This window comes from Dysidea avara, chromosome 11 (assembly GCF_963678975.1).
Source record: "Dysidea avara chromosome 11, odDysAvar1.4, whole genome shotgun sequence".
Taxonomy (NCBI): Eukaryota; Metazoa; Porifera; class Demospongiae; order Dictyoceratida; family Dysideidae; genus Dysidea; species Dysidea avara.
The window spans coordinates 25146205-25161243 of record NC_089282.1 but is presented as its reverse complement, the minus strand read 5'-3'; the positions used below and the strand labels follow the sequence as shown (position 1 = coordinate 25161243).

Genomic DNA, 15039 nt, shown 5'->3' with positions numbered 1-15039 from the left:
TCCAATCACCATTCACAACTCACCCAAAGTCTAGCTTTTTGGCCACAACTACCCGTTTTTAGCCCCTACCAGCATTGTATACAATTATTGTAATGATTCAAGTATTAAATCGGAATGTTGACTGCTTCATTAGAGTATATCAGCATTTCCTGAAGGAAGCAGGTAACCGCTCTATTAGAGCATAAGAATTACTTGACTTTGTGCAGTTGAAACAATAGGGTTTTCTGGTATTCACTGGCTAGTGGTGCATGTTTTACCCATTAAGGGACATAGGGGAACGCCCAGCCCCAGATTTTTGCATATGTATGAGGTTATACCCATAGCAACAAGGTAGTATATCATGTGATGTTAAACTGTATCAGGTGATCACAATATTCTCCTCAATCCAATTATTATCAACATGGTAGTAAAGGGAGCTTATCTTAAGATGACTCCTAACAGGGAACCATATTTTGTGCAGTTTTTCAACACTAATAAACTTAAATTTGTCATTAAGACACAGACCTGTAGTGTACCACTTGTTATATCATTCATTAACTGTCCTACAGAATTAGTGTGATAGAGTCGTCCACCATTAAAGAGCTGAAGAAGCACATCAACAATAACAGGACTAACCTGTTGAACCAGTTTCACTATTACCTGGAATTGAACCCATTCTAATAACCATTGCATGCAGTCTTCCCTCTTTCCCTCCCTCTTACTTGCCTCCGATTCTTGTCACTGTCACCAGTTGCTGTGTTACTACATACCTTCTTGTGGCTGTAGTAGTGACTTGTACTGGAATACATGAAGGTTTGACCAGCCTTGTTTCTTTTCATGACAACTTGGCAGTATTGATTAGGTATAATGAAGCATAATCACCTCCAGATAGCTACTGCGTCTCCTGAGTGTGCATGTAAGAATCAGTCACAGTGAGGATTTAAACAACTGGCTTATTACACAGTTTTGCTGTTCGGTATATGAATTTGTACTGCGGTTTTCCAAGTTCTTGCAATGGAAAGCGCCATGCGCTAATAATGTGTCAGTATGCGCAGTTCTTTAAAAACTCCTGTAACATTCTGTGGCTGTCGAGTTGTATGCGTAGGCATCCTTGAAGTCCTGTGAGTCAGTAGTTGTCACTGAAAATCCACTATTGAACAGCTGCGCACATACATGCTTGTATAGCGCATGACGCTTTGCATTGCAAGAACTTGGAAAACCGCAGTACTTGCAGCATCATATACTATACCATGAGCATGTAGACAAATAGCATACATACTTGGAGCCTTGGATAATTTTAGTGATACATTTGGTGAATGCTCTATTAGAGTATTTGCTTAACTGTTCTATCAGAGTATCTTAATATTAATCTAACATGAAATTTTTGTTTGCAATTCTCTGTGTGGCCCTTTGTATGCTAGATCCACCAATGGACATGGCTATGAGTGTTGACTACACAAAATATACATTCACACAATATTACATAGAGACTCAGCATACACTTGCTATATAATTATTTTGTTGCATGTCCTGGCTTCACAGAATGTATGAACAGAAAAAGAAAGAACAGGATGGATACATTCAATATTCTAGACCTGGTGCGATAAAATAGACAAGCATGAGCTAGAGATTGAGAAACATTCTATGACAAAAATGTGCTATTGGCTGCAGGTTAGAAAATAACTCTCCGTAATAGAATGCTCTTTTAATGACAAGACCTTGCTTAAGGTAAAAAGATTTGACTATCCCAAATCACATAGTTACTTATATAATACAGTGCAACAGTTCACAGTAATATGCATGGAAGAGTTCGACAAGGAATAGATGATGGTCAATATAGCTATGTACCAGTTGATGGGTGTTCACCTAAAATTTAGCAAATATGGCAACATTTAGTTCATGGTTCAATCACAAAGGCACAATTAAACCAGCTCACACACATGTCCACTGCATGGATACCGCACTATATACACTAAATCAACAGTTATAACTACCCTAATAAAACAATCGCTAATTAAATAAATACTCTGACCTTAGAATGTACACAATTGTATAGCATTACATCAGGGGAATTTTTGAAGCATTACCATAATAGGCATAAGCCTAGCAGCCTATAATTGATCAATGGGTGGCCATGGACTGATGGATACTGAAGTATGGGAACAGTCAGCCATATAGAAATACATCACCTTGAAGTTCACAATAAATTATACTATCAGAGTATTTTCAAGTGTTACAAAGTAAGCAGCACATCACAGAAATCAAGCCAAGTTATAGTTATATCACAACAAGAGTAGAATATCTTAGTTATTAACATGAGTCTGAGGCAGAGTTGAGGACAGAGTGTAACTATAACCCACGCAACAACAGCCAAGCTGTATAAAAAGGATGCAGCCTTTAAAAAGCCTGAGTGAAAAAAGTTGTGAAATCAAAGGTGGCAGCCATGAAATGGCTGCAATTATGTGGATGATAATAAACTTTAATAATGGCCTTTGTGTATTGCAGCCATTTCATGACCACCACCTTTGATTTCACAACTTTTTTCACCCAGGCCTTTTGAAGGCTACACCCCTTTTATACAGCTTGGCTGTTTTTGCATGAATTTTAATTTCTTTTTGTGGTTTAAATATATACCCAAAGCCAACCATAACTGGCTTTGAGGTCTGTTTTTACACAAATCATTGTATATAGTGTTCTACTTAATACCGAAAAATACCTACTGATCCAATACTAAAGCCAATTTATACTGATATTTACTTATTCATTATTTATACTGAGCAGTCATCCCTGCTGGTATGCTATAATATAACTGGTTTCTACAACCAATTAAGGGGTAAAGTGCAGGTACTTTAATTTGATGTATACAGCTGCATTATACACACCTTACATAAACATATCTGCATTTTGGTTACTAACATTGCTTGGTGAGCATTTAGTGGGTGTTAAATTTTTCTTTCTGCATGAATTTTGCTGTTTGCAATGAACACTTTATATACTAAAACTGTATTAAATTATGATACACATTAGCTACATACAACTGTTATTTGTATGCACACATGTGACTTGATAAAAAACCTGACCAAGATTTTATCCCAAACAGGCATTTAAGTGTCAATTATAGAAAAGTTCCATTGTATATTTATCACCAAGATTTAAACCATCACAGTTACCTAGTTACAACTACTTATAAGGTAACTACAGCTTAAAACAAAAACTATATACCAGCATTGAAAATTGGTTGATTGGGACCACAATGAAGTGAGATCCGTATTGTTACAATCTGGTGACCCCTGCATTAATCGTTCTCTAACCAAATGGTAATTTCCACAAGTAAACAGTTTCCTGCCAGAAAAAGATTTCTTCAAAGCCATCTTGAAATCTCGTAGGTTTGATGGAAAAGATGAGGAGCCATCAAACTCAAATACATAAATCTGACATGTTAATAGCTTTGGAGAGTTTTGTATGAGAGTATAAACTCCATCACCCAATGGCGGATCCAGGATGGGGAATTTAGGGCAATGCCCCCCCCTCGTTTTGTGGAGGAGCCATACTCCTGATTAAAAAACTAAATTTTATGTCAGGCCAAGATCAGCTTATAAAACTCACGAAAATATGCACATTTTACTATATAGCTGGCATTTTCACCTGAAATCAAAGCGAACCAAAGTCAAACTGTATAGTTATGAAATTGTCACCCAGCACCTTAGTGCGTACTAAGCGCCTCTAAAAATAATTATCGTGTTGCTTAAAACATTTACAGCCTTTTAATTTACAGCCTTTTAAACAGCTTTTAGGAGGACTTCACAACCATCTGCAAAGGCCAAAATGGTAAAATCAACAGTGAGATACAACTAAGAGGTGTATTATTTGCTGCTTCAAAATACTAACAAGATAATCTGGCTCTCCCCAACCACCTACAACTTGGCCTGTTTGTGCCCCTCCCCTTGTCAGGTCCTGGATCCGCCCCAGTCACCAGCTATTTTATATGTACAGAGAAATACATGCACCAGTCCACCATGAGCAGATATTGAGTCCAAAAAAGTACTGTAGATGTGAGTAAAACGTTTTTAAGTTTATCTGCTCCAACTTGCTGTTTATGACCATTGAACTTGGAGAGTCAAAAGACTTACTCGAACAGTTCAAATACTTGAGCATTTCACAACCAGTAGGAATGTCTTGCATGCAGTACAGTCTGAAATAGGTGGATCAGCGACAAAAAGTTGGAAAATAGGGTTTTCTGGTTGTTGGCTATTTGTGTGTTTCCCATTACGGGAATGCCCAGTCCCCAGATTTTTGGCATACTATAACCATGAATCTGGTGTCATTTTCACCTACGTAATTTTAACATAGTTAAAGGATAGCATTATGTTGTAGTATCAATTCTATATCCGGCCACCTGTAAGTGTTTTAATGTTGTTTTATATATTATATAGACTAAAGGTAAATTTAAAGGTGATTTTCGTCGTGTAAAATGTCTCTAGGGTAATTTTTACTTAAATGGTACTACTGTACCGTTTGATACACTCTCTCAAGTCATCAAAACCCACTATTCAGTTTCTTGAAATATTCTAATTGAATGCTCACAACTTTTCCTGCCAATGGCTCAAATAGCTAGTATTAGCTATGGTAGAGAGAATCAAGACACACGATAGTGTGTCGTGCGGCCCAAGAAGCCGGCGCGCCACACCGTGAGTATATTGACAGGAAGAACGAAAACGTCATTTTCACACCTTTATATCTCGGTGATCACTTATCTGATTGGAACCAAATTTGCTACACAGTTGCCCGCCAGCCAAGGGAGTCTACATTCCAAATTTGAAGGAAATCGCTCCAGTCATTTCCGAGATACGAGCTGCCAAAGTTTCGTTTTTATTTCTTCGTTTTTTTTTTCTTCTTCGTCTTTTCGCACACTTGCAAAAATTGCTATAACAAGCAAACGCGTACTCCGATCGCCTTGAAATTTGGCACACAGAAAGGGAGTCCAAAGGCGAATCCTAGCATCAAATTTGGTACAAATCCGATGAATGGTTCAGGAGTTATGACCGATTATTCGCGTAAAACAAGATCGATTTGTTGTCACGCCTACAGGGTAAACCGCTTCATGGAATGAGTTGAAAATTGCTATGTAGATGGAGTAACCATCGTAGGAGTGCCTTTTGGTGGTTTGAAAGGAATCGAGATAAAGACCACGGAGATATGACACAAAACCCAACCTGTGTCACAATTACGCGATCGATTTTTATGAATAAAAAAGTATTAGTTTTCACGCCTACTAGGCAAACCGCTTAGAGCAATGAGCTGAAAATCGGTGTATAGCTGGAATAATCTTCATAGAAAGTCCTTGCAGTAGTACAGAAGAATCGGATTGCAAACCACTGAGTTATGATTCGAAAGCCAACTCCATGTAGCAAATGCGAGATCGAGATACTCTAATAGAACAGTCACCTTAATAGAGCATTCGGCTAATTTATTTACTCCATTATAGAATTTTATTACATCACAAGTTATTCTGTAGGGAGTTCAGCTGCAAACAGTTAATCTTATAGACAGTTCAGCAAGAAGACAGTCACCATGTGGAGAGTTAAGCAAATATATCACTATAGAGATTCAGAACATTACAAGTCACCCTGAAGAAAGTTCAGCTATAAACAAGTCATGCACTGTGTAGAGAATTCAGCTACAATTAAGTCACTCTCTAGAGAATTCAGTTACACAGAATTCAGCTACACACAAGTCACTGTGGAGAGAGTTCAGCTACAAACAAATTACCCTTTAGAGTGATCAGCTACAAACAAAACACTTTGCAGGGTGTTCAGCTGCAACAAATCAACCTTTAGAGCAATTAGCAATGAACAAATCAACACAAATCTACCTGTAGAGAGATCAGCTAGAAACAAATCACCCTGAAGAGAGTTCAGCTACAAAAAATCACCCTGTAGAGACATCAGCTAGAAACTAGACACAATGTAAGGAGTTCAGCTACAAGCAATCACCCTGTAGAGAGTTCAGCTAAAACAAATCAACCTACAGAGAGATCAGCTACAAACAAATCACCTTATAGAGAGTTCAGCTACAAACAGATTACCTATAGAGAAAATCGGCTTCAAACAAATCAACCTGCAGAGAGATCAGCTACACACAAATCAACTTGTAGAGAGATCAGCTACAAACAAATCACCCTGTAGAGAGATCAGCTAGAAACTACACACAATGTAAGGAGTTCAGCTACAAACAAATCACCCTGTAGAGAGATCAGCTACAAACTGGACAGAAAGTAAGGAGTTCAGCTACAAGTAAATTACCCTGTAGAGATTTCATCTACAAACAAATCAATCTGTAGAGCAATCAGCTAGAAACAAATCACCCTGAAGAGAGGTCAGCTACAAAAAATCACCCTGTAGAGAGATCAGTTAGAAACAAATCACCCTGAAGAGAGGTCAGCTACAAAAAAATCACCCTGTAGAGAGATCAGCTACAAACAAATTGCCCTGTAGAGAGATCAGCTACAAGCAAAACATCCTGTAGAGAGTTCAGCAACAAAGAAACCACCATGTAGAGAGTTCAGCTACAAACAAATTACCCTGTAGAGAGATCGGCTACAAACAAATCAGCCTGTAGAGAGTTCAGCTAAAACAAATCAACCTGCAGAGAGATCAACTACAAACAAATCACCTTATAGAGAGTTCAGCTACAAACAAATTACCCTATAGAGAGATCGGCTACAAACAAATCAACCTGCAGAGAGATCAGCTACACACAAATCAACTTGTAGAGAGATCAACTACAAACAAATCACCCTGAAGAGAGGTCAGCTACAAAAAATCACCCTGTAGAGATATCAGCTAGAAACAAATCACCCTGAAGAGAGGTCAGCTACAAAAAAATCACCCTGTAGAGATCGGCTACAAACAAATCAACCAGTAGAAAGATCAGCTACACACAAATCAACTTGTAGAGAGATCAGCTACAAACAAATCACCCTGTAGAGAGATCAGCTAGAAACTACACACAATGTAAGGAGTTCAGCTACAAGTAAATCACCCTGTAGAGAGTTCAGCTAAAACAAATCAACCTGCAGAGAGATCAGCTACAAATAAATCACTTTACAGACAGTTCAGCTACAAACAAATTACCTTGTAGAGAGATCGGCTGCAAATTAATCAACCTGCAGAGAGATCAGCTACACACAAATCAACTTGTAGAGAGATCAGCTACAAACAAATCACCCTGTAGAGAGATCAGCTAGAAACTAGATACAATGCAAGGAGTTCAGCTACAAGCAAAATCACCCTTTAGTGAGTTCAGCTACAAACAAATCAACCTGCAGTGAGATCACCCACAAAAACGCACTTGTACAGAGTTCAGTTACAAACAAATCACCCTGTAGAGAGATCAGGTAGAAGAATTCACCTTGTAGAGAGTTCAGCAACAAAGAAACCACCATGTAGAGAGTTCAGCTGCAAACAAATCACCCAGTAGAAAGATCAGCTAGAAGAAGTTACCTTGTAGAGAGTTCAGTTACAAAGAAACCATCGTATAGAGAGTTCAGCTACAAAGAAATTACCCCGTAGAGAGTTCAGCTAGAAGAAGTCACCTTGTAAAGAGTTCAGCTACAAAGAAACCATCATGTACAGAGTTCAGCTACAAAGAAACCACCTGTACAGAATTCAACTACAAACAAATTACCCTGTATAGAGATCAGCTAGAATAAGTTACCTTGTAGATAGTTCAGCTACAACAATTCACCCTGTAGAAAGATCAGCTAGAAGAAGTCACCTTGTAGAGTGTTCAGTTACAAAGAAACCATCATGTAGAGAGTTCAGCTGCAAACAAATCACTCTGTAGAGAGTTCAGCTACAAAGAAACAGCCATGTAGAGAGTTCAGCCTCATACAAACCACCTTGTAGAGAATTCAACTACAACAAATCACCCTGTAGAGAAGAAGTTACCTTGTAGAGAGTTCAACTACAAAGAAACCATCATGTAGGGAGTTCAGCTACAAGAAACCACCATGTAGAGAGTTTAGCTGCAAACAAATCACCTGTAGAGAGTTCAGCTAGAAACAAATCACACCGTAGAGAGATCAGCTGGACGAAGTCACCTTGTAGAGAGTTTAGCTACAAAGAAACCGTCATGTAGAGAGTTCAGCTGCAAACAAATCACCCTGCAGAGAGTTCAGCTACAAAAAAAATCACCCTGTAGAGAGTTCAGCTAGACGAAGTCACCTTATAGAGAGCTCAGCTACAAAGAAACCATCATGTAGAGAGTTCGGCTACAAAGACACCACCATGTAGAGAGTTTAGCTGCAAACAAATCACCTGTAGAGAGTTCAGCTAGAAACAAAATACCCTGTAGAGAGACCAGCTAGAAGAGGTTACCTTGTAGAGAGTTCAGCTACAAAGAAACCATCCTGTATATAGTTCAGCTACATTTCAAGTCACCCAGTAGAGAGATCAGCTGCAATAAATATCCTGTGGGGAATAATGGGCATGTAATAAATATATGTATATAATTTGTATAATTACTAATAAAATCAAAAATAATTGAAGTACTAAAATTCTTCTTTTAGTTCTTTTCTTCTTCCTGTAGTAAAGAAAAAAACACATGGGTTAAAAAAGCCCCAAAGCCAGCCATAGGCCGGCTTTGCAGTATACAAATACAAAAAGAAGTGATATCTAATCAAAAACAGCCAAGCTGTAAAAAAAGGTGCGGCCCCCAAAAAGGCCATGGTGAAAAAAGATGTGAAATCCAAGGTGGCGGCCAAGAAATGGCTGTGATGGTGGGTTAATGGTTACATTTTAATAACGACAATTCAGGTGAATTTTGTGCCGCTTGGCCTTGGCACCAAATTCACCTGAATTGTTGTTATTAAAATGTAACCATTAACCTACCATCACAGCCATTTCTTGGCCGCCACCTTGGATTTCACATCTTTTTTCACCATGGCCTTTTTGGGGGCCGCACCTTTTTTTACAGCTTGGCTGTTTTTGATTAGATATAAACTACTACTATATGAGTACTTAGCAGTGGAACATTGTAAGACTTGTAGTCTGGAAGATTTATGCAGGTCCAGTACAACAATCTCCTCCACTTGATTGTTTTATTTGAGTAGTTAATTGCCTACAGTTATGTAATTTACTTAGTCTTGTCCGGCCAGATCCTTTCTTCTTTTGTCATTGGGTCAGGAAGCTTTCCTTTATTACTCAATGACAAAACAAGAAAAGGATCTGGTTGTGCAAGACTTAGTTACTTGAGTCAACTACATAGTTGCAGAGAATTATGAACTACTAAATTGTATAATATAAAGGCTCGTGCCTGCAAGCAAATAAAAATTAGCTATACTACTGTAATTGCTATAAAAAAATAAACTCAGGGGGAGAATCAACAATAGATTGGGGTAATGAATTCCAGTGATTAATTATTGTTCTGTTACTATAAAAATTGTATGAATTTGTGTGGTGCTTGAATAATTCCACCGTGTGGCCTCTTGTTGTAGCCAGTTGACAAAGTAGATTTAAGTGTCTCAATCTGTTGTGATATGGAAAATGGCTGATAGATGGGATAATTCTGTCTAGTTCCACATCTTGTCTACAAGATCTAAGATGGCCTTCACTGCATTCTCGTCGGACATACCTTGCTATAGCTCAAGTACATGACATTCTACATAACAGGATCTCCATCCCATTTAATTCACATTTTAAATTCTCTAACAATTGTACTAGATCTCATTCATTGTCACTTAATTGAAGCCACATCATCATCATCTACCATCAGTACGTATCTCTATTCATTTTTATAAATTCTCCATTCCTTTAGAACTCAGTAACTGCAGAAGTTGCAAATAACCAATTCAAGCCTTTTCGGTTAGCGCTTCGTCGTTTTCTTTTTAACTATAGTTAACTGATCTCAGTCTCATTTATTTTTGTCTTGTTCTTGTATAGCTAAGTATTTTGTGCATCATGTTCTGTTGTAGCTATGGTTTTTTTTACTGGACAGTCATGCAGTGTCTGGTGCATCCAGGGGACCAGCCCAAAAAATACAATCACATTAGTTTTTTGTACTATACTGGTGGCTTAGTGCAGCCATCCAGCACCTTTTAAAGTTGGTACCTTGCTAGACCAGTCTAAGAAAACTACATTCTGAGTTATTTTAGCTAGCTAATTCAGCTATCTAGTTAGTAAAAATAAAATAAAAATCTTCCCTCCCACACTGCTATTTTGAGTGCAGGAGGATGAGAAACTAATAATTAAGTTTATGTGGCCTTAGGCCACCAATTGTAGAGTCCTTGTTTCCTGTCACCCATCCGCATGGTAATTTTAGAGCTGCATGCAAATTTATTATTGCATTTGATAGTCACGTGATCTAATTGTTTTTGCTTATAAGTACCAGTGTGAGCACATGGTGTATCATTGGAAAGGTAGTGAGTTTCTGATGTTGTTTAGTGCCAAAAAGGATGAATAACTATGTAGTTTGAATCCTTTCCAGGATTACAAACAGCAGATCTTTTCAAGTAGCCATTGGTGAACGAGATGGATTAATAAGTCCCACTCATCTAACAATCTGTTATTATGTGTGTGGAACATATGGAAAATTCGTACTGTTGCAGTTGATGGCTAAATTAGTGTTATGACCACAAGTATGATACACCCAGCCAGCAAATTCTACTTGATAAAAGCCTTCAAGATTTGGTGGCTGCATGCTCAGAGAAAATGAGGGGTCTGCAATGCTTTGAATCTAACCTTCTATGATATTTGAATCTTGATGAATCCCAGTGAAATCACAACAAATCTTACATCTCTGCTAAATCTGAGAGAAAAGGCAATTAGGAGTTAATGGATTCCTTAACAATATAATAAATAATTGATTCTGTTTTTTTTTTTGGAGTATAAGAGACAATCTACTACTCAATTTATCCAAGTGTGTATTGTTACAATTTTCATCTGCAGCACTACCTAAGTGTGTATCATTTTCTACCAGAAGAAAGTGACAAACTTGGCTGCCACGCTGGTTTTATTCAAGTTACACTTAGCCTAACACATGATAATAGCCGAGTTAGGTAGTTGATTTGAGGATATCAATTTTTTGCGTTGCAGACCCTACCTAAAGTAGAAGATTTGACTACTTCAAATCATATATATATATAGACTACACTTAATACAGTGCACTATTTTATGCATGGAAGAGTTTGACGAGGAATGGTTGATGCTCTATTTATAATATAGCTACCATGCAGTTGATGGCTGTTTACCCAAAATTTAGTAATTATGGAAAAATTTAGTACAAAGGCACAATTACAAAAGCTCACACATGTGTCAACTGCATGGAAACCACATAAAATACACTACACTGAATCAACAGTTAAAATGGTTATAACTACCCTAATAAAACAGTCACTAATGTAACTTTTAATCTTAGAACACACAGTAAAAACAAACTAGTGAAGGTCACTACGGAATGTAATGAAGGTCACTACTAATGTCTGCCAAAATACTCACTATTTTTGTGTAGTGAGGGTCAAGTAGTGAACGTCACTAGTGAGTATTGTGGCAGAAATTAGTAGTGACCTTCACTAGTTTGTTTTACTGTGTATTCACACTGTATAGCATTACATAGCTTTTGAAGTGCTCATCATAAGTCTAGCAGTCAGCTGGTATATACATATTGACGAGGATACTGAAGCATTGGAGCAGCCTGCCATAGGATTTCAAGCAAGCAACATAGCTATATCACAACAATTTAGAGTAGAATATCTTAATTAGTTATTAATATGAGCCTGAGGCGGAGCGTAACTATGGCTTCCACAACCAATTAAGTGTGGGTACTTTAATTGGATGGATACAGCTGCACACATACCTTGCACAAATTAAACATATTATAGTGGAACTTTATTTGGTTACTAACATTGTTTGGTGAGCATTTAGTGAGTATTACATTGTTCTTTCTGCATGAATTTTGCTGTTTGCAATGAACACTTTTTCTTATATACTAAAACTGCATTAAATTATGATACACATCAGCTACATACAACTGTTATTTGTATGCACAAATGTGACTAGATAAAAAAACCTGACTAAGATTTTAGCCCAAACAGGCATTTAAGTGTCCATTATAGAAAAGTTCCACTATATATAAAGTTTATTTATCACCAAGATTTAAACCATCACAGTTACCTAGTTACAACTTCTTAGAGGTTATAACTACAGCTTAAAACAAAAACTACCAGCATCGAAAATTTGTTGATTGGGACCACAATGAAGTGAGATCCGTATTGTTACAATCTGGTGACCCCTGCATTAATCGCTCTCTGACCAAATGGTAATTTCCACAAGTAAACAGTTTCCTGCCAGAAAAAGATTTCTTCAAAGCCATCTTGAAATCTCGTAGGTTTGATGGAAAAGTCGAGGAGCCATCAAACTCAAATACATGAATCTGACATGTTAATAGCTTTGGAGAGTTTTGTATGAGAGTATAAACTCCATCACCAGCTATTTTATATGTACAGAGAAATAAATGCACCAGTCCACCATGAGCAGATATTGAGTCCATAAATGTACTGTAGATGTGTGAAAAAAGTTTTAAGTATATTTGCTCCAACTTGTTGTTTACTACCGTTGAACTTGGAGAGTCAAAAGACTTACTCGAATAGTTCAAATACTTGAGCATTTCACAACCAGTAAGAATGTCTTGCAGTACATTTGGTTGATAACTATCACAGTCGGCAAATATGTGAATCAGTGATGTAAAGTTGGATAATAACAGTAATTCACCTTGTCTATCTGCAATTGTTCTACATTCAACACATGTAAAGTAATATCCAAATTCCAAAGCTTTCAAATCCAAACATTTCTGATATAAGCCAGCAATTGTTTTCTTAGTGTATTTGTATCTCTTACGAGGTATGAGTGCACACACTTCAATGGCTAGATAGGTTAACCTCATATCAGCTAAGATTTCCCACAACTGAATGTAATTTTCCACCTCCACCACTGAAATGTCTAGCAAATTTAGTCCTCGTAAATTCTTACAACGATCAGCAATCACACGTAACCCTACCGCTAAGCTTTTCAAACAATTGAAATTTTTTCGTAAGTTCAATTCTAACAAATTGGGACAAGCCATGGCCAGTTGCTCTAAGTGACCAGAATATAATCGGCAATACGAAGCATCAAAATGTGTCACAAAGTTGAGACTGGTGATATCACTGTTTAAATGAGTTACATCATGACTACCTGCTAAGATCATTACTGCCTTGTGTAAAATCTGACTGCCACTGGTAAAGTCAATCAACAGCAACAAATCTTCCCTTAACCCTAACAACCCAAACTTGCTGGGTTTCACAAATGGCAGGGTACATGACTGACCAAACTTTAACTGAAAGTCTGGTAGTGCACAAAAAAGATCCATAGGAACTTTTAAACTACTGAAAACTTTAAAACAGCCAACATGATCGGAAAGTGAACTGGGATAGAAACTTAACCATGTCTGTCTTAGTTGTTGTTGTTCGTATTGAGACACTTTCCAGATTGAGACAATGTTCAGTGTCCACGGTACAAATGTATTTTTTGCCCACTCAGTGAGTATTGTTTGATAAAGAGCTACATTGCCCAGTTGTGCTGGTATTCGGATTGTGAGTTCTTTCAGTCTAGCACAAATCGGAAGCAGCAGATGAATAGCACTACTCACTATTGGAATGTCCAGACTTTGTAATCTCTCCATAGAACGTATAAGCTTTCTTAATTGGTCAGGATTCAGTTTGCTTGTAGGAATGCTAAGTACTACCACGTTATTACAATGTTGTAGCATCGCTGTTAACTTGGAGGGTGCCACGTGATCAGGAAAAGACAACCGTTTGATGTACTGTCCACACGACTTCAACAGGTTCTTTACACAACGCTCCTCGTTATTATCCAGGTGTGGCCAGATAAACTCCCTCCATAACGACGGAGTCTCGCAACTAACACTTCGCAATCTTCTTGAAACATATCGCAGCTTCACTACGTCACGGATGTTGCCCAAAAACGATATGATATAAACTAGCAATTCAGTAGGAAGAGCTACAAGGTTACTAAGAGGCTCTTCTCCATTTGAGTCCATATTCTGATCATACATGCTCCTCTGGCTGGACTTCGTGCCTCGTCTCGTGCTCTCTGCGGCCAATGCTGCGGCTTATCCTGTTCGTCTATATAAAAACAAGCCACGCTTACCTTATAGTGCGCTTTTAAATCAAGATCAAGACCCACGGTAGACAAGACTCACCGTAGTGTCAAGACTCACCGTAGTGTCAAGACTCACGGTAGTGAGTCGCGAGGCCAGGAAGCACAAAGCGCGCGCCCACAATAATAAACACGCGACCACTAAGTTAAGTAAGAGGGTTTCCGGACAGCTGGGTATTCCGGACACTTCGTTTTTAATCCGCTACTGAAGGATGGAATAGAAACCAATCAGGCTAGGTTTGAGTGCCTAAGTACCCCACTTGTGTGCTATAAAATACCAAAGTTTTATCTCGATAGCTTCAAGGATTAGTGAGATTCGTCATGATTTGCTTGCGCATGTAGAATATTTTTGTGTAAAAACTTTCTATACGCGTGTTAACAGTAGATTGAGGGCATCGTTCGTAATTCTGAACACATTGTATCTCACTATAGTGCCAAACACCGGCTATAGCTGCATGACACACCAATGCCATGATCTTTTTATACAGTGAGCCATAAATCAATTCTTTTTAGTGCTATATAGCTACTGAAATATCATTCTAAGATAACTTTTGGCTAAATATAGGCCACACCAAGTCAAATCTTAGTTTCTGGTCACCCGCCCGCATGGTAAACCTGGAACCCTAGTTTATGAGGACTATTATTAATATTACAGGTGCTTAAGTGCGTGTGACCCAGCAAGACACTTATTTTTTTACTGCAAAAGATCGAGATACTCTAATAGAGCAGTCAGGGATTCCAATAGAGCAGTCACACTACTCTTAACTCTAATATTAGGTATATATGCGACACTAATAAAATGTTTCTAACTATAGTTAGTTTTGTCCTTGATTATATAGCTGTTCAG

General features: G+C 37.9%; 1 protein-coding gene across 1 annotated transcript; it reads right to left on the bottom strand.

The window, feature by feature from the left end:
- Window positions 1-12096: 12096 nt before the first annotated feature.
- LOC136238197 (uncharacterized) lies at window positions 12097-14270 on the bottom strand. Its single transcript, XM_066028545.1, has 2 exons — window positions 14254-14270; window positions 12097-14158 (listed from the first exon to the last, which is right to left on the bottom strand). The coding sequence occupies exon 2, from the start codon at window positions 14086-14088 to the stop codon at window positions 12196-12198; it is 1893 nt and encodes a 630-aa protein (XP_065884617.1). The 5' UTR covers window positions 14089-14158; window positions 14254-14270; the 3' UTR covers window positions 12097-12195.
- Window positions 14271-15039: the final 769 nt, after the last annotated feature.

Excerpts from the sequence above, each read along its gene's own strand:
- LOC136238197 (XM_066028545.1), bottom strand. The coding sequence starts at position 14,088 with ATGTATGATCAGAATATGGACTCAAATGGAGAAGAGCCTCTTAGTAAC.